This window comes from Dictyostelium discoideum (assembly GCF_000004695.1).
Source record: "Dictyostelium discoideum AX4 chromosome 6 chromosome, whole genome shotgun sequence".
Taxonomy (NCBI): domain Eukaryota; phylum Evosea; class Eumycetozoa; order Dictyosteliales; family Dictyosteliaceae; genus Dictyostelium; species Dictyostelium discoideum.
Window position 1 is genome coordinate 564681 of NC_007092.3, and position 18677 is coordinate 583357.

The 18677-nt window shown below is 20.8% G+C and overlaps 12 protein-coding genes across 12 annotated transcripts; 7 read left to right on the top strand and 5 right to left on the bottom strand.

Moving 5' to 3' along the window:
• Positions 1–35: 35 nt before the first annotated feature.
• DDB_G0291572 (hypothetical protein) lies at positions 36–1284 on the bottom strand (the record flags this gene model as incomplete). The annotated part of the gene is made up of 3 exons (XM_630217.1): positions 36–434; positions 517–1074; positions 1192–1284. The coding sequence occupies 3 exons, from the start codon at positions 1282–1284 to the stop codon at positions 36–38; spliced, it is 1050 nt and encodes a 349-aa protein (XP_635309.1).
• Positions 1285–2073: 789 nt separating this feature from the next.
• Positions 2074–2883, bottom strand: DDB_G0291574 (hypothetical protein; the record flags this gene model as incomplete). Its single annotated transcript, XM_630218.1, has 2 exons — positions 2074–2652; positions 2731–2883. The coding sequence occupies 2 exons, from the start codon at positions 2881–2883 to the stop codon at positions 2074–2076; spliced, it is 732 nt and encodes a 243-aa protein (XP_635310.1).
• Positions 2884–4650: 1767 nt separating this feature from the next.
• Positions 4651–5589, top strand: DDB_G0291576 (DUF781 family protein; the record flags this gene model as incomplete). The annotated part of the gene is made up of 1 exon (XM_630219.2): positions 4651–5589. The coding sequence occupies one exon, from the start codon at positions 4651–4653 to the stop codon at positions 5587–5589; it is 939 nt and encodes a 312-aa protein (XP_635311.2).
• A 737-nt stretch (positions 5590–6326) lies between these two features.
• DDB_G0291578 (hypothetical protein) lies at positions 6327–6812 on the top strand (the record flags this gene model as incomplete). The annotated part of the gene is made up of 1 exon (XM_630220.1): positions 6327–6812. The coding sequence occupies one exon, from the start codon at positions 6327–6329 to the stop codon at positions 6810–6812; it is 486 nt and encodes a 161-aa protein (XP_635312.1).
• A 71-nt stretch (positions 6813–6883) lies between these two features.
• DDB_G0291580 (hypothetical protein) lies at positions 6884–7930 on the top strand (the record flags this gene model as incomplete). The annotated part of the gene is made up of 1 exon (XM_630221.1): positions 6884–7930. The coding sequence occupies one exon, from the start codon at positions 6884–6886 to the stop codon at positions 7928–7930; it is 1047 nt and encodes a 348-aa protein (XP_635313.1).
• Positions 7931–8821: 891 nt separating this feature from the next.
• Positions 8822–9586, top strand: DDB_G0291582 (hypothetical protein; the record flags this gene model as incomplete). The annotated part of the gene is made up of 3 exons (XM_630222.1): positions 8822–8918; positions 9118–9309; positions 9384–9586. 3 exons carry the CDS (start codon positions 8822–8824, stop codon positions 9584–9586), a joined length of 492 nt encoding a protein of 163 aa, XP_635314.1.
• A 111-nt stretch (positions 9587–9697) lies between these two features.
• Positions 9698–9817, bottom strand: DDB_G0291584 (hypothetical protein; the record flags this gene model as incomplete). Its single annotated transcript, XM_630223.1, has 1 exon — positions 9698–9817. One exon carries the CDS (start codon positions 9815–9817, stop codon positions 9698–9700), a length of 120 nt encoding a protein of 39 aa, XP_635315.1.
• Positions 9818–10525: 708 nt separating this feature from the next.
• DDB_G0291616 (hypothetical protein) lies at positions 10526–11575 on the top strand (the record flags this gene model as incomplete). Its single annotated transcript, XM_630224.1, has 1 exon — positions 10526–11575. The coding sequence occupies one exon, from the start codon at positions 10526–10528 to the stop codon at positions 11573–11575; it is 1050 nt and encodes a 349-aa protein (XP_635316.1).
• Positions 11576–11810: 235 nt separating this feature from the next.
• DDB_G0291586 (hypothetical protein) lies at positions 11811–12769 on the top strand (the record flags this gene model as incomplete). The annotated part of the gene is made up of 2 exons (XM_630225.1): positions 11811–11973; positions 12288–12769. The coding sequence occupies 2 exons, from the start codon at positions 11811–11813 to the stop codon at positions 12767–12769; spliced, it is 645 nt and encodes a 214-aa protein (XP_635317.1).
• A 187-nt stretch (positions 12770–12956) lies between these two features.
• ddx55 (DEAD/DEAH box helicase) lies at positions 12957–14948 on the bottom strand (the record flags this gene model as incomplete). Its single annotated transcript, XM_630226.1, has 1 exon — positions 12957–14948. One exon carries the CDS (start codon positions 14946–14948, stop codon positions 12957–12959), a length of 1992 nt encoding a protein of 663 aa, XP_635318.1.
• A 396-nt stretch (positions 14949–15344) lies between these two features.
• rexo1 (RNA exonuclease 1) lies at positions 15345–17429 on the top strand (the record flags this gene model as incomplete). The annotated part of the gene is made up of 1 exon (XM_630227.1): positions 15345–17429. The coding sequence occupies one exon, from the start codon at positions 15345–15347 to the stop codon at positions 17427–17429; it is 2085 nt and encodes a 694-aa protein (XP_635319.1).
• Positions 17430–17545: 116 nt separating this feature from the next.
• Positions 17546–18149, bottom strand: DDB_G0291618 (hypothetical protein; the record flags this gene model as incomplete). Its single annotated transcript, XM_630228.1, has 2 exons — positions 17546–17946; positions 18095–18149. The coding sequence occupies 2 exons, from the start codon at positions 18147–18149 to the stop codon at positions 17546–17548; spliced, it is 456 nt and encodes a 151-aa protein (XP_635320.1).
• Positions 18150–18677: the final 528 nt, after the last annotated feature.

Below are 18677 nucleotides of genomic sequence, written 5' to 3' on the forward strand. Positions count from 1 at the left end.
TTTTTTTTTTTTGAGTTTTATTTAAACTTTAATTATTAAAATAACAAAGAAATTATTAAAATTAATAATAATGAGAATAAAGAATAACTAATTTTTGAGGAGTCATTACAGTATTTTTCAAATGAATATTTGGTACTTGGACAAGTGTCATCATTGGTACCCAAACTTGTTTGGTAGTATTTACATACTAGTGATCTACAATTTTTAGAAGAACAAGATGAAAGGGAGAATGAATTACCACCCAAACTGCAATTATATTCATTTAAACAATCATATAATGGTAATAAAACATCTACACGAGTTTTTGGAGAAAACCATTCATTGCATTTACTATCACATCCACATTGTTGAAATTGATCGCACACATCGTCATTATTTGTACAATTTCCATTTTGAATTGGTTCAACATATTTTTCACAAATATTCTTATTACACTTTAATTATTATTATAAAATTAATTATTTTTGAAAATTTAAATTAGATTTATGTATTTATATTACAATTTAAAATACTTACATATAAATCTTGATTAATGTTACAATTTTCATCTGAAACACAAGCACTGCCAAGAACATTTTGGAAAAGATTTTGACAAGTTCCAACATCTTTTTCATTTGAATAGGCTTTTTGACAAGATAATGGATGTACACATGGTTCTTCTTTACTATTGAGTGAACAGTTTTTACCTCTTTGAATTCTTTGAGTACAAACTTTATCTTGACAATATTGATCATATAAACAATCTTCTTCATATTTACATTCATTAGTTGGATTGGTACAAATATTTTTGGTACATGTAGAGAATTTACTGTAACAATCTGATTCTTTTTCACATTCATCACCAATTTGAGAGAACTTTGCATTAATACATTTTCCATTTACACAAACTAAACCAATTTCACAAATTCCAAAATCAGTATCTGAATTTACAAAACATTCTTCATCCAATTGAGCTGATGGTCTACAAACATAGTTTTCTTTTTTCGTTTCATTAGTATATGGACCACAAACAAAACCATCACTCACACAACTTCCTGTGTAAAGGAAATCACTATCAGACTTTTTATAGGTACACTATTTATTTATTTATTTATTTATTTATTTATTTATTTATTTATTATGTTTTTAAAAAAATAAATGATTAATCAATTAGTAAATTTTATTCAACTTGAATTAAATTGAAATACAAACTTTTTCTTCATCTTGGAAACATTTCATACAACTATCTCCTTTGGTCAATACGATTAGAAATATTAAAGAAATAAATGAAAATAATAATTTCATTTTTTAATTTTAATTTTTTTTTTTTTGGAAAAAAAAATAATAAAATGATTAAATGGTAAAAAAAAAAAAAAAAAAAAAAGAAATAAAAATAAAAAAAAAAAAGAAATCAAAATAAAAAAAATAAAAATAAAAATAAAATAAAAAGATATTTTCAAAATGATTTTCAAATAAAATAACAAGATTTTTTTTTTTTTTTTTAAAACAAATCAGTAATATTTTTTTTTTTTTTTTTTTTTTTCAAACTGCCGCCCCAAAAATTGTAAATTTGAACAAATAAATTATGATTTTTTTTTTTAATTTAAATGGATTTATTATTTGTTAAGTTTGAATTGAAGGCATTAAATTATAACATTTTCCATTACAATCACAACCTTGATCAATTGAACAAACACTTGGATTTACATTTGAAACCTCTGGTTCTACATTTTTTACAAATTTTATTTTTATAATAACACTTTTAAAATAAAATAAAATGAAATTAGTAAAATGATTTTTTGATAAAAAAAAAAAAAAAAAAAAAAAAAAAAAAAAAAAAAAACCATTGGTTACTTATAAACCATCACTAGATTTATAAGAACCACCCATACCATTTATTGTTAAAGGTTGACATGTTCCAATTTCTTCGGGGATGGGGAAATAATGCTAAAGCATAAAAAATGGTATTGGTTTTAATTTTTAATTTTTTATTATTATTTTTGTCAGAATTTATCTCTATTATTAAAAAAAATTAAATTTTGTAATTAATTATTTAAAAAGTTTTCTTTTATTGTTATAATTTTTTTATGACCTTCAGAATCCAATAATCAAAATAACAGAGAATAATGCCAAAGCATAAAAAATGTACTGAATGGAATGTTTTGATTGGGCACTAGAGGTAGAATCTGTTGATGAAGTAGTGGTTTTTTCCGGACCGGAACATGGAGTAATATCACTATTGTATCCTGTTGTGTTAAAAACAAAATTAATTTTATATTGTGGATTATCACTAAAAACTCCATTGAAAAATGATTGTTTGTCAGAGTACAATGAACTAAATGTTTTTCCATTTTCTGTTTTAATACTCGAACATGATTCATATAAACCTTGAGCAAAATCAGGATGAAGAATGAAATCAATTTTAACCACTTGAAGTGTTTGTGTTATTGTCTCAGTTGGTACCATAAATGATTGTTGAAATGGTGAACAAATTGATCCACACCATAAGCTCCAAACATTGGCTAAACATCCTGGACATTGACCAAAAAGTGTTTCATTACTTTGAATAAATGTTTTAAGTCCATTAGTTTGATATGTATAACAACATGCTTTTTGTGAATATTCTGGATGTGAAGCTTGACATGTTCCTGAAGTAATAGAAACACTGTTATACTAAAAAAAAAAAAAAAAAAAAAACAATTTGTTAATTATGTTTAATTACTTATGGTATTTTGAAAAAGTAATTCATACTGGAGGAAATTGTGAATTTTTAACAAAAGTTGCATTATTACCAAAAATTGAACATCCTTCAGTTGTATTATAAGGGAATGGTCCTTGTGATTTTACTAAAAGAGTAAAACAAAAAAAATAAATAAAAAAAATTAAAATTATATTTAAATTCATTTTGGTAAATAAAATTTAATATTTTAGAAAAAAAAAAAAAACAAAAAAATTAAAAAACAGTTCCCAATGGTTTTTTTTTTTTTTTTTTTTAAAAGATTTTTATAATAAAAATAAATATCTAAAAACGACACAATATTGTGTTGCATGTCTTAAAAAAAAAAATTAAAAAAATAAAAAAATAAAAAATAAAATAAAATAAAATTTCCAATCACTTCGTCATTTTTACAAAATTGATTCCCAAAGATATTTTTTTTTTTTTTTGGTTAATTTTGATGCATAAAATATATTTTATACAACCATTTTTGACTGAAGAGAAGAGCAATATATATAATGAATTAAAAAACTAATTACTCTGCCAACTAGGTTGTTTATTTTAAATTAAATAAAAAAATTTATTAAAGAAAATTTTATTACTATTATTATTATTTATTTATTTATTTATTTGATTTTTTAAATTTATATGATTTTGAGTATTTTTGGGTGATCTATTTATCTATACTAAATTCATATTAAAAATAATATAATTATGATCGAGTTATCTCGAAAAAAGTTTTTTATTTTTTAATAAAAAGCACGATTGGTAATTTAAGTACAGTAGCATTACTTGATAAAGCAGGTTTAACAAATGAAGTTTTATTTTAATATTTTTAGGTGTATCATTATCGATATTGGGATTTGCAATATTGAGTAAACCAGTTATAGTTAATGATAAAGGTCAAATAGTAGAGAAAGAGAATCAAATTAAGTTTATTATTATTTAAAGATAGACCAACTCGATTACTAGTGGTACCATTACTTTATAGTTAGGGTAAGTGATTTTTTTTTTTTTTTTTCAATTGACAACCACATTTTATAACAGTTATCATCTAAAAATAATTAATAAAATTACAAATACATATTAAAAAAAAAAATAAAAATAAAAATAAAAACAATGTAAAATATAATGTTTCAAATTCAGCTTGCAGTTGAATAGTCATCTACTTTAAGACAATCAACTAAAAGAATGGACTAAAACAATTCCATCAGCTATAATTAAAACTTAATTTATATAATTTTAATAATATTAAAAATTAAAAAAAATATTTTAAAATTTGTAAATTATGTATTTTTTTTTTTTTTGTAAATTTTCTATTTTTTCCACTATTTAAAAGTCATTTGATTTGAATTTTTAAGTTTTTAATTTCACATATTCATTTTTTTTTTTTTTTATTTTAATTTTCAAAACAAATAATAATAATTTTTTTTGAGCCCTTATTTTTTTATTTACTCAAAATAGACTCGAATACCCTTTTGTCAACTAATTAATTTCGAAACTAATTCGGTTTTAAGTTTTAATAAAAAAAAAAAAAAAAAAAAAAAAAAAAAAAAAAAATAAATATTATTATTTGTTACAAACAAACACAAAAAAAAAAAAATTAGTATTATTATTTGTAACAAACACAATAAAAAAAAATAATAATTATGTTATTTATTAAATTATTTTTTTGTTAATTTTCATTCTAATTTTTAGAGATAATCTAAAAAAAAAAACATAATGTGTTGGGTGGAAAAAAAATATATATATATAAATAGATGAAGATATAAAATCTTTTGATAAAATATTTGTAATTAACCCAAAAAAGGTAAAAATAATATTGTGTAACTAAATAAATATTATTATGAAAAAAATTATAAGTTTTTAACTTTTTTAAAAAATTAGTTTTTTTTTTTTTTTTTTTTTAGAAATAATAATTATTATTATCATTATTATTAATTTGTAAAGTCATAATGTTAAATAAAATAATATTAATATTTTTTTTAATAAATAATATATTTTCAATAGTTGTTTCCTCAACAAAATTAAATCCATGGGTTTTTGAGGAAAGAATTAAATTATATGATATATTAATTAATTCAACAAAAGTTGAAATTTTTGGAGATGATAATTTAAATAATTGTTTTCAAGGTTTTAAAATCCAACTTGAATGGCAAAAAACAACAGGTAGATCAATGATAATTGATAATTCGAATATTAGTGTTAATAGTTGGTGGGGATCAATGAACTATTATGAATCAATCATACCATTTATATCTGCTATGAATTTAGGTATTATACAACCACCAATTGAACTGGTTAATATTGGAGATGACAGATTTTGTACAGACTATTCTGAATGTGATAAAGAGTTAATGGAGCCATGGGATTTATATTTCCAATTTTTAATTAAAATTAAAGATGAAAAGTATAGCTATTCAATTCAACAACAAATATTAAAATATAATTGGGATGGACATATGAAAAGTTTAAGTATTGGTTTAAAATTATTTAATGATAAATTGAATTATCTTTCAAAAAATGAAATTAAATTCTCAACTGGATTTGTTCATTTTGTTGATATTATATCATTAATTAATTTCAATACAAATTATAGCCAAATTTTACCAATTTTCGATTCACTTCCACCAAGAATGTTAACAAATTCTGATCATCCACCATTTTTTAAAGGTTTTACAAGAACTCAAAATTTTTATACTGTATCAGTTTTATCAATTAATGAATTACATGAAAATCAAATACTATGGAATTATTTTTTAAATCTTTTAAAAACAAAAACTGAAAATGAAAAATGTCGTGATTTTATAAATCAAGAAATTATTAATTTTACAAAATACCCTGAATCAACATTAGTTAAATTATTATTAAAACTTTTATTAAATAATTGTTAATTTAAATTAAATAAAAAAAAAAAAAAAAAAAAAAAAAAAAGAATCTGCCCTACCTTTTAAAATTTTTTAACAAAAGTAATGTTTGTGTATGGAATTGGCATAACTTCGAAACATAACTTTAAATTAAAAATTTCAAAAAGCAGGGAAGGGTACATTGAGAGTCTCATTACTTTTTCACACTCTGATATCAAAAAAAAAAATAATAATAATATAAAAAGAAAAAAAAATATAGAAATTGAAGAATAATTATAAAATAAAACGAATATTTTTTGAAATAAAATTTTATTTGTTTTTTTTTTTTTTTTTTTAATTTTATATCTAAAGTTGAGTCGATAAATTATTAATTACCTTAAAATGGTGAATTACTGAGATAGCTTTCAAAAATTGAAAAATTTCATCTAGAGATATCTCAATCAAAATGGGCTATTATTATTATTATTATTATTATTATTATTATTATTATTATTATTATTATTGTTATTATTAATTATTATTATTATTATTACTACTAACTAAATCTTCTTCCTCTTCTTCTTCTTCCTCTTCTTCATCATCCTCCGAGATATTTTTTTTGAAAAAAAAAAAAAATCACCAAAGCGCTGGTGGTAAAAAAAGATTTTTTTTTTTGCCAGTTAACTTTTAATTATTACCCAAAAAATTTCAACAAATTTTTTTTTATTTTTTTTTTTTTTTTTATAATTTACTTTTTTTAATTTTTGATCAACATTAAACATAAAATGGATAACAATTATAATAAATATTGTTCAGGACAGTTAAAAATAATTTCTGATTTTGATAAAATTCAAGAAATATTTCAAATTGTTTTAAAAAATCATGTCAATAACCAAGATACAAACGATAATATTAAAATTTTAGATATCGGTTGTTCACATGGTAAAAATTCAATAATTGTCTTAAAACCATTAATTGAACAAATTAGAAATAAATGGAAGCCAAATGAAAAAGTAATTGAAATATTTCATTCAGATTTATCAGTAAATGATTTTTCAAAATTATTTAATGAAGTTTATCATTTAAATTCATATTCTAATAAAATCAATAATATTTTTACATATGGTATTGGTAATGGATTTGAGAATCAATTAGTACCAGATAATTCAATTGATTTTATATTTTCATTTACAACTTTACAATGGGTACCATTTATAGGTAAATATAAATCATTTGAAGGTTCATTATATAATATTTTTTTAAAAATTTAATTTATTTAGTTTATATTTTTAAATTTATTTTTTATTTGTTTAGTTTTTTTTTTTTTTTTTATAAAAATAAAATGGATAATAGTTATAGTAAATATTGTTCTGGACAATTAAAAATAATTTCAGATTTTAATAAATTTCAAGAAATATTTAAAATTGTTTTAAAAAATCATGTTAATAATCAAGGTACCCAGGATAATAATAATATTAGATTTTTGGATATTGGTTGTTCACATGGAAAAAATTCAATAATTGTATTAGAGCCATTAATTGAAAAAGTTAGAAATCAATGGAAGCCAAATGAAAAAGTAATTGAAATATTTCATTCAGATTTACCAGTGAATGATTTTTCAAAATTATTTAATGAAATTTATCATTTAAATTCATATTCAAATAAAATCAATAATATTTTTACATATGGCATTGGTAATGCTTTTGAAAATCAATTAGTACCAGATAATTCAATTGATTTTATATTTTCATTTACAGCAATACATTGGATACCATTTTTAAGTGAATATAAATCATTTGAAGGTTCCTTATACATACCAATTACTTATCGTTTACCAGGTTTTGAAAATTATTATAAAGAAAGATTATTAAATGTATTAAAAAATCGTTATAATGAATTAAAAGTCGGTGGTATTTTTTCATTTAATCTTTTCATTCAAGAAGATCAAGGTAGTGAAAATGAAGAAAAAAGTAAATCACTTTATTATTGTTTGAAAAACATTAAAGAAATTCTTAGAGAAATGAGTTATGAATCAATTTTATCAAGAGAAGAAGTTGAAAATATGATTGTTCCAGCCACAATTTATTCTAGAGATGAATATCAATATGCAATTGATAAATCAACTAATAATACTGGTCTAAAATTAATTTATGAAAATAGAATAACATCTAATTGGGCTGATAGTTATCAAGATGATGAATCTTATATTGGTTCACTTGTTGGATTTATTAGTAATTTCATTAAAAATGCAATTAATGGTGATAGTGATAGAGTTGATTCAGTATTCAATGATTTCAAACAACGTCTACATTTAAAATATAAATTAAATCCAAAAGATTTCCAATTTCATCTTTGCAATTTATATTTATCATTTTTAAAAGAAAATTAAACTTTATAAAAATAAAATTAAAAAAATGAATAAATAATTTTAAGAAAACAAAAAAATAAAGTATATATGAGTTTACAATCACAATATATATATATTTATTTTTTTATTTTTTATAAATATTTTTAAAAAAGTAGTCAAAGTGTTGAATTTTTTTTTTTTTTTTTTTTTTTTTTTTGTGTTCACTTGCTGCAATGATTTTTTTTATTAATTTTATATATTTATTTTTTTATCTATATGAAAAAATAATAATTTAATAGAATTAATTATCTTTTGAATTAGATATGTGGTAAAAAAAAGAAATTAATGAAAACGTAATAACCACTTTTTTTTTTCTTTTTTCTTTTTTTTTTTTTTTTGGGGATATGAAAATGCTTTTAATACTATATAAAAAATAAATTTTATACTTTGGGTTTAAAAAAAAATAAAAAAATACCCAACTCAAATGGCAATCTGAATTTTTAATTTGTAATTTATGTAACATTTTAAAAAAAAAAAAAAAAAAAAAAATAACTTTGTATTTTAAAAATAAATTAAAAACTATATTTATAATAGTTATAAATTAATGAGTATATAATCTTTCCAATGTTTTCTATAAAGAAAAACTTTTTTCAAGACACATAAATAATTTTTTTTTTTTTTAAACTATTTTTTCTTTTTGTTTACTATAGTAACTTTGGTGGGTTGAAGGCTGGTGTGAACGAGTCGTGGAATGAGCCGTCCAAGACTGACTCGTCGTCGACCTTGATGGTGAAGGTGTTGTCTGGTCTGATGATCAAGGTGTAGATATGCGACACTCTGTCTTTTCTAACCGATGGTTTTGCAGTGATCAATTTCTCTTCGTGTACGTTTGTGATTGGGTTACGATCGTTTAGTTTTATTTTTAAAATTAAAATGGATATTAGCTATAATAAATATTGTTCTGAACAATTAAGATTAATTTCAGATTTTGATAAAATTCAAGAAATATTTGAAATTGTTTTAAAAAATCGTGCCTGAAATCAAGGTACCCAGGATAATAAAAAAATTTTAAAATTTTAGATAATGTTTATTCACATGGTAAAAATTCAATAATTTTATTAGAAACATTATTGAACAAATTAGAAATAAATGGAAGCCTAATGAAAAAGTAATTGAAATATTTCATTCAGATGCATCAGTAAATGATTTTTCAAAATTATTTAATTAAGTTTATCATTTAAATTCATATTTGAATAAAATCAATAATATTTTTACATATGGTATTGGTAATGAATATGAAAATCAATTAGTACCAGATAATTCAATTGATTTTATATTTTCATTTTCAACTTTACATTGGGTACCAATTTTAAGTGAATATAAATCATTTGAAGGTTCATTATATATACCAATTACAGATTGTTTATCAGGTTTTGAAAATTATTATAAAGAAAGATTATTAAATGTATTAAAAATCGTTATTATTAATTAAAAGTCGGTGGTATTTTTTCATGTAATATTTTAATTCAAGAAGATCAAGGTAGTGAAAATGAAGAAAAAAGTAAATCTATTTATTATTCTATGATAAAAGTTAAAAATATTCTAAGAGAAATGAGTTATGAATCAATTTTATCAAGAAAAGAAGTTGAAATGAATATCAATATACAATTGACAAATCAACAAATAATACTGGTCTAAAATTAATTTATGAAAATAGAAAAACTTCTAATTGGGCTGATAGTGATCAAGATGACGAATCTTATATTGGCTCAATTATTTCAGTTGCTGGTATATTCTTTAAAAATGCTATTAGGTGTGATAAGAATAGAGTTGATTCAATATTAGATGATTTTGTACAACGTCTACATTTAAAATACAAATTAAATCCGAATGATTTCCAATTTCATCTTTGTAATTTATATTTATCATTTTTAAAAGAAAATTAAATAAATTATTAAAAAAAATTATTATTTTTATTATTATAATAATTTTTTTTTTTAAAATATATTTATATTTATCATTTTTAAAAGAAAATTAAAAAAAAAAGTGAATAAATAAATTTTACAAAATAAATTATTTATTAATTTTAAAACAGAAAATATTTTTCCTTTTTTAGTTTTTTCTTTTTTAATTTTATTTTATTTATTTTTTATATCTTTCAAATTAAAACTATTCAAACGATGGCTTGAATAAATTTTTTATCAAAATAAAAAAATCACTAAATCTTTTGAACATGACATCATAAATTATGTTATAAAACAAAAGAAATAAAAATTAAAATAAATAAATTGGTACCACTATATAATTAAAAATAAATTTTTTTTTTTTTATATTCTTTCATTTTTTTTTTAACCACACCACCTTTATTGAATATGTAACTGCTTTTTTAAATATGTAACTGCTTTTTTAATTGAGAAGTTTGGGAAAACTTAAGGGGTTAAAAAAAAAAAAAAAAAAAAAAAAAACTTCTGTGTATTAAAAATATGTATAAAACATTTTTACATAAAAATTTGATTTGCTTTTTGTATTTTTGTAAACTTTTTTCAATATTCCATACAATTATTTTTAAAAATATTTTCATAGCACAATTAAATTTATTTCCAAAAGTTAATTTTAGTTTCAATTTTTTATTTTAAAATGGATAATAATTATAATAAATATTGTTCTGGACAATTAAGATTAATTTCAGATTTTGATAAAATTCAAGAAATATTTGAAATTGTTTTAAAAAATCATGTTAGTAATCAAGGTACCCAAGATAATAATAATATTAAAATTTTAGATATTGGTTGTTCACATGGTAAAAATTCAATAATTGTTTTAAAACCATTAATTGAACAAATTAGAAATAAATGGAAGCCAAATGAAAAAGTAATTGAAATATTTCATTCAGATTTACCAATAAATGATTTTTCAAAATTTTTTAATGAAGTTTATCATTTAAATTCATATTCAAATAAAATAAATAATATTTTTACATATGGTATTGGTAATGGATATGAAAATCAATTAGTACCAGATAATTCAATTGATTTTATATTTTCATTTACAACTCTACACTGGGTACCATTATTAAATGAATATAAATCATTTGAAGGTTCATTATTAAATATTTCAATTACAGATCGTTTACCAGGTTTTGAAAATTATTATAAAGAAAGATTATTAAATGTTTTGCATCATCGTTATAATGAATTAAAAGTCGGTGGTATTTTTTCATTTAATCTTTTCATTCAAGAAGATCAAGATAGTGAAAATGAAGAAAAAAGTAAATCAATGAAAAATTGTACGAAAAAAATTAAAGAAATTCTTAGAGAAATGAGTTATGAATCAATTTTATCAAGAGAAGAAGTTGAAAATATGATTGTTCCAGCCATAATTTTTACTAGAGATGAATATCAATATGCAATTGATAAATCAACTAATAATACTGGTCTAAAATTAATTTATGAAAATAGAATAACAAGCAATTGGTATTATTGTTATCAAGATGATGAATCTTATATTGGTTCAATCATTGCATTTATTGGTAATTTCATTAAAAACGCAATTAATGGAGATAAGAATAGAGTTGATTCAATATTCAATGATTTCGAACAACGTCTACATTTAAAATATAAATCAAATCCAAAAGATTTCCAATTTCATGTTAGTAGTTTATATTTATCATTTTTAAAAGAAAATTGAATAAATTTTATATATTGATAAATAAAATTAAATATTTAAATTGAATACTTACTAGAATTTATGTTATTAAAAAAATCGATTCTTTTTAAAAAACTGAGTAGAATTTGAAAGCATCAATTTTTAGAAAGCATTGATTTTTTTAAAAATTTAAAAGAATTTTTTTCTTTTTATTTGTTTTTAAATTAAAATTATTTGTTTTTAAGTTTTTTTTTTAAAAAAAAAAAAGATTACTAAAATGGATAATAATTATAATAAATATTGTTCAGGACAATTAAAAATAATTTCAGATTTTGATAAAATTCAAGAAATATTTGGAATTGTTTTAAAAAATCATGCCAATAATCAAGGTACAAAGGATATTAAAAATTTTAGAATTTTAGATAATGGTTGTTCACATGGTAAAAATTCAATAATTGTCTTAAAACCATTAATTGAACAAATTAGAAATAAATGGAAGCCAAATGAAAAAGTAATTGAAATATTTCATTCAGATTAATCTGTAAATGATTTTTCAAAATTATTTAATGAAGTTTATCATTTAAATTCATATTCTAATAAAATCAATAACACTTTTACGTATGGTATTGGTAATGGATTTGAAAATCAAATAGTGCCAGATAATTCAATTGATTTTATATTTTCATTTACAACTTTTCATTGGGTACCATTTATAAATCGTTTGAAGGTTCATTATATAATATTGATTTTTCAGATCGTTTACCCGGTTTAGAAAATTATTATAAAGAACGACTATTAAATGTATTGAATAATCGATATAATGAATTAAAAGTCGGTGGTATTTTTTCATTTAATATTTTAATTCAAGATAATCAAGGTAGTGAAAATGAAGAAAAAAGTAAATCAGGTTATTGTATGATAAAAGCTAATCAAATTCTAAGAGAAATGAGTTATGAATCAATTATATCAAGAGAAGAAGTTGAAAATATGATTATTCCAATCGTACATTTAACTAGAGATGAATATCAATATGCAATTGATAAATCAACAAATAATACTGGTCTAAAATTAATATATGAAAATAAAATTACAATTGGTCTGATACTCATCAAGATGATGAATCTTATATTGGCTCAATTATTTCAATTATTGGTAATTCTATTAAAAGTTCAATTAATGGTGATACCAGTAGAGTTGATTCAATATTCAATGATTTTAAACAACGTCTTCATTTAAAATATAAATTAAATCCAAATGATTTCCAATTTCATGTTTGTAATTTATATTTATCATTTTTAAAAGAAAATTAAACTTTATTAAAAAAAAAAAAAAAAAAAGATAAAATAAATAAAATAAAAAAAAGTGATATAATAAGAATTTTATTTAATTCAATTTTAAGGTTTATCCAAATTGAAAAAAGTAATTAGTTATCTTCATCTTCCTCTTCTTCATCTTCTTCATCTTCATTATTATTTTGTTCAGTATCACTACCCATTAAATCAGAAAATCTTGAAGATTTATCTTTTTTTTGTTGTTTTGATTTTCTAGCTTTTTTAAAAGCTTGAGTTTCATGTAAAATTTCATTAATTGATTCTTGTTCTTGTTTTTTCTTTTCTTCTTGTTTTTTTAATTGAATTTCAATTGAAGATTGTTTTGGTTGTTGTTTTTGTAATAATTTATCAGCTTCTTGTTGTTCTAATTTTCTTTTTTTTTCATTAATTGCATCTTGTCTTTCTTTTGCATCTTTTTCTTTTTTTAATTTAATTTTATTAACTTTTTCTAATCTTTGTTTTTCTTTTTTCTTTTCTTTATAGGCGATTTTTAAGATTTGATCTTTTGTATAACCACTTGTCCACTCTGCAATTAAAGTTTTATCACGAATTTCAGGCATTCTTGGTAAGTAAAGTAAACCAAAACCTGTTGCTAATAAACCAATATTTAAACGATGAAATACAAATATATAAGGACAAAGATGTTCTTTATAACCACGTACATGCGATACCATTGCAATTACACCCTTTTCCATAATTTCACGATCGTTGAATGATATTTTTTTAATTTCTGGTAGGACGTTTGTAACGTTTTCAGCTTTCACCATCTCTACCAATGGTACTTTTTTAATTTTTAAAAATTCAATATAGGAATCTTCTTCTGGTGAAAGGAAAATCAAAGCATTACCATCACGACCCATACGAGCAGTTCTACCAATACGATGAACAAATGCTTTTGGATCTTGTGGAGAATCATATTGAAGTACCCAATCAACATTTGGAATATCTAAACCACGAGCAGCCAAATCAGTTGATAATAAACAACCATTGGTAGCTTGAGAGAATGAATCGAAAACTTTAATACGTTGACTGTGTGGTGCTTTACCATGTAATGAAAAGAATGGTTTCCCACTCAATACTTTAACCGATTGAAGTATCTTAAAGAAATAATCAACAGTTGAACAAGTTAGGAAATAAATTATAATTTTATTCTTATCAATATGATTTAATAAAAAGTGAACCAATTGATTCAATCTCTCTTCAACAGGTACAATCATATATCTATTATCCAATGTGGTTGGAATTGATTGATCTTCATGAGTTTCAATATGTTTAACTGATACTGAAACTTTGAATGGATTACGCATACCAGTTCTTGCCAATTCTTTAACTTCCGATGTTTGAGTTGCTGAAAATAATCCAGTTCTACGTTGTTTTGGTAATTTCAATAAAATTGAATTAATTGGTAAATGAAAACCCATATCCAATAATCTATCTGCTTCATCTAAAATTAACATTTCAAATTCTTTAAATTTAAATTGTTGATCATTCCTTACAACTCTTGTTAAAAATTCATCAGTTCTACCTGGTGTACCAATTAAAATATTACCACCATAATTTTTATAATTAACTAAATCTTGATAAATATCTGTACCACCAATTAATAATAAACTTGAAATTTCAATTTTTTTTTTTTTTTTTTTTTTTTCAATTTCTTCTTCTTCTTTTTCATTTTCTTCTTCTTCTTGTTCTTCTAATAATTCATCTTCTAAAGTTTTAATATTTTCTAAATCATTTTGGTCATCAATTCTATTTAAATCATTTAAAAATTCTAATAAAACTTGTTGGATTTGAATTGCTAATTCACGAGTTGGTGAAATAATAATTGATGCTATATCTGTTTTCTTTAGATTGGTTTCTCTTTTTAAAATTTTTTCAATAATTGGAATTACAAATGCTAATGTTTTACCTGACCCTGTACATGCTTCAACTAATACATCTTTATTTGACATAAATAATGGTATAACTGCTGATTGAACTGGCGACATTGATTTAAATCCTAATCTATTAATTGTATTTAATGTACTATCACTTAATTTATTTTCAAGTTTATTCCAACCACCTGTATCAACTTTACTTGTCATTTTTTAATTTTTTTTTAATTTTTAATTTATATTCTATTTTTAATTATATTATTTCTTATTTAGAAAATTAGAAAAAAAAAAAAAAAAAAAAAAAAAAAAAAAAAAAAATTTTGAAATAAAAAAAATAAAAATAAAAATAAAAATAAAAACCAATTAAAATTTCATCGTTTTCGGTTTTTTAAGATTTTGCTTTTTATTTTTATTTTTATTTTTTTTTTTTTTTTTATTTTTTTTTGAGAAATTTTTAATATTTACACTCTGATTTCATTTTTTTTTTTTTAAACCCCACTTTTAGCAATTTTTTTTGAAAAAAAAAAAAAACTATCATTTATTGTTTTTCTTTTTATTATTACATCGGTGGAGAGTATATTTTTAAAAACCAATATACAAAATCTGATGACAAATTTAAAAAATAAAAAAATTGAAAATTCAAGTATAGAGGTTGATAACAATAATAATAATAATAATAATAACAATAATAAAAATCAAAATAATAAAAAAAGAACATTAGAAATATCCTATACAAATAAATTTCAATTTTTAGATAGTTCAGATAGTGGTGGTGAAAGTGATACAGATAAAGAAATGAATAGAGTTTCATTAAAAAAAAAAAAGAAATCATCACCAATTTCAAATAAATTAAGTCAAGATTTAAAGAAAAAAGAACAAAAATTTAAAACTACAAATGATACAGTAACTGATTATAACACCAACAATGGTGGTGGTGGTGTAGGTAGTAATGGTGAAATTCAAAAACCAACATTTTCAATTAATCGTAATAATTGTACAATTAAAGATATTCAAGATTATATAGTTTGGTTAATGTTAAGATTTAAAGTACCAACACCAAATTGGATTTTCACAGCAATGTCACCATTAATTAAAAAAGTTGTAGTAGTATCAATTCAAGGCATTAGTTCGTTGATGCACGATAAATTATCATTGTTATCTGGTAAAGATCATTTATTCTCTCAAGTATTTGAAGCTAAAAACAAAGTTGAATTACAATTTCCAAATTATAATCATATCTTTGAATCACTATTAAATGTCAAAACTTGTAAAGTTCAAAAAATTGATACTTGTGAAAAAATGAGAAAAGAAATTGAACCAATATCATTCTATCTATTAGATGATCAACAATTAGTTGAAAATGGTTATTTTACTATAAAAGATTTAAAAGATGGTTGGGTATATAGTAATCAAGTTAAACAAATTTTAAATTTAATAAAACCATCTAATGATGATGATAATAATAATAATAATCAAGAAGAAGATAATGGAGCATCATCACCAACAACAACCACAGTTAATAGTGATGATGATAATAATGATAATAATAATAATTTAATAAATAAATTAAATTTAAAAGTTAAAGAAATGTTAGCAATTGATTGTGAAATGTGTAGAACAGAGGGTGGTCAATTAGAATTAACAAGAATTAGTATTGTAAATGAACAAAAAAAAGTAGTATTGAATGAATTAGTATTACCAGAGAAACCAATTATAGATTATTTAACGCAGTACAGTGGTATTACAGCAGATACATTAAAGAATGTTACAAATCGTTTATCGGATATTCATGCGAAACTTGAGAAATTGGTTGGAGTTGATACTGTATTGATTGGACATTCCTTGGAGAACGATTTGAAAGCAATGAAATTCATACATCGTAAAATCATTGACACATCTATACTCTATCCAACAGGATCCAGTGGTAAATTCTCATTGAAATATTTAACAAAGAAATATTTAAATCGTATCATTCAATCTACTAAACATGGTAAACTTGGTCATGACTCAATTGAGGATGCACGTGCTGCAATGGATTTAGCTCAATTGAAAATTCAAAAAGGTAAAAGTTTTGGAACTAGATTGGCATCAATGGAGAATTTATTCGATAAAATTAATAAACATGAAAAGAAATCAAGTTTCATCGATAGATTAGAAGATATTAAAACTTTTACTTCTCAAGTGGTATCTTGCTTCAATTGTGAAAATGATAATGAAGTAATTGAAAAAATAATTAAACAATCCTCAAATTCCTCTTCTTCAGATTTAATCTTTTCACAATTAACTTCATTATCTGATCATTTTAAAAGTTTACTACCAAAACAATTTTCAATTACAAATCCTGAAGAAAATAAATTAACTACTACTACAACCACAACTACTACTACTATTACTAATCCAATTGAAACTATTATTGATTCACCATTATTAACTGAAAAAGAAATTAAAGAAATTCATTCACTTGATAGTATTGAAATTAATACAACAGTTAAACAAATAGTTCGTCAAATGGAATTACAAATAAAGAATGTTTATGATAAATTACAAGAGAATTCAATGTTATTATTAATTTTAGGTCCTGGTCCATTAAATGATATTATTCGTTTCCAAGGTGATGGTAATAAACAAAAAGATTATTATTTATCAGTTGATACTGCAAAAGAAGGTGTGGCATTTTTAGCATTAAAATAAATAAATAATAATAAATAAATAAAAAAACAAATAATAATAATAAAACAAAAACAAAAACAAAAACAACAAATAATTTTATAATTTAAAATTTTTATTTTATTTTTTATTTTTATTTTTTATTTATTTAAAATTAAACCATTATTAATATCAATTGTATAATTTACTTTATTGGTTGAAGAATCATCACCAATTGGTGATAATTCACAAGTTAGTTTTAATAGATAATCATTTTCAAGAATGATTGATTGACAGCTTGGTTGAATGAAATCACTTGATTTAATTAACCCTGTTTTAACATGCATTATATCATAGTTTCCATTAATTCCATTATATAAAAATAAATATTGATCATTTGTAACTGGTGAATTAAAATGAACGATTTTTGTCCAATTATCATTTGTTGAATATTTATATATACTTTGATCTTCACATATTAATTCATTATATCCACTTGGTTCTCTATAATAATATTTAAAATTACAACCATCATATTTTGGTGATACATAACTTAGTGATTCTAAAATTATAAAAATAAAAAAATAAAAAAATAAAAAAATAAATAAAAAATGTTATATAAATAAATAATTAATTTGTTTGTTTTTTTTTTCTAAATAATTATTTTTTGGATACATATATTATTAATTATTAAATTTAATAATACTTACTACTAAATAAAATAAAAAATATTGAAAATATAATTAAACTTAAAATAATCTTCATTTTTATTTTTTTATTTTTTTAAATTTTTATTTTTTTTAAATTTTTTTATTTTTATATATATATATATATATATATATATATATATGTATAAATAATTTAGTGATAAGAGTTTTATTTTAATTTTTTTAATAAAAAAAATAAAATAAAGAAATTTTAATATTTGATCATTCCATTGTTTTTTTTTTTTTATTTTTTTTAATTTTTTAAAAAAAAATAAATAAAACAATAATAATAAAAATTAATAATTGTTTTAAAAAATTTAATTAAATTTTAGCATTTGTAAAAATTAAAATACAAATAATTATAAGGTGTGTTGTATGTGTGTGAATTAAAATTGTATGTTTTATTATTTAAAAATTAATTTTTTTTGATTTATTAGTGTGTGGTTAGTTTTTTTTTTTTTTTTTTTTTTTTTGTAGTCTGTCTTTTTTTTGATTTTTTTTTTTTTTTAAATGTGACTTTTATAAAAATAGTGACTATTAATTTATAATACAACCCTTTTAAGGTATTACTTTTTTATAATTATTA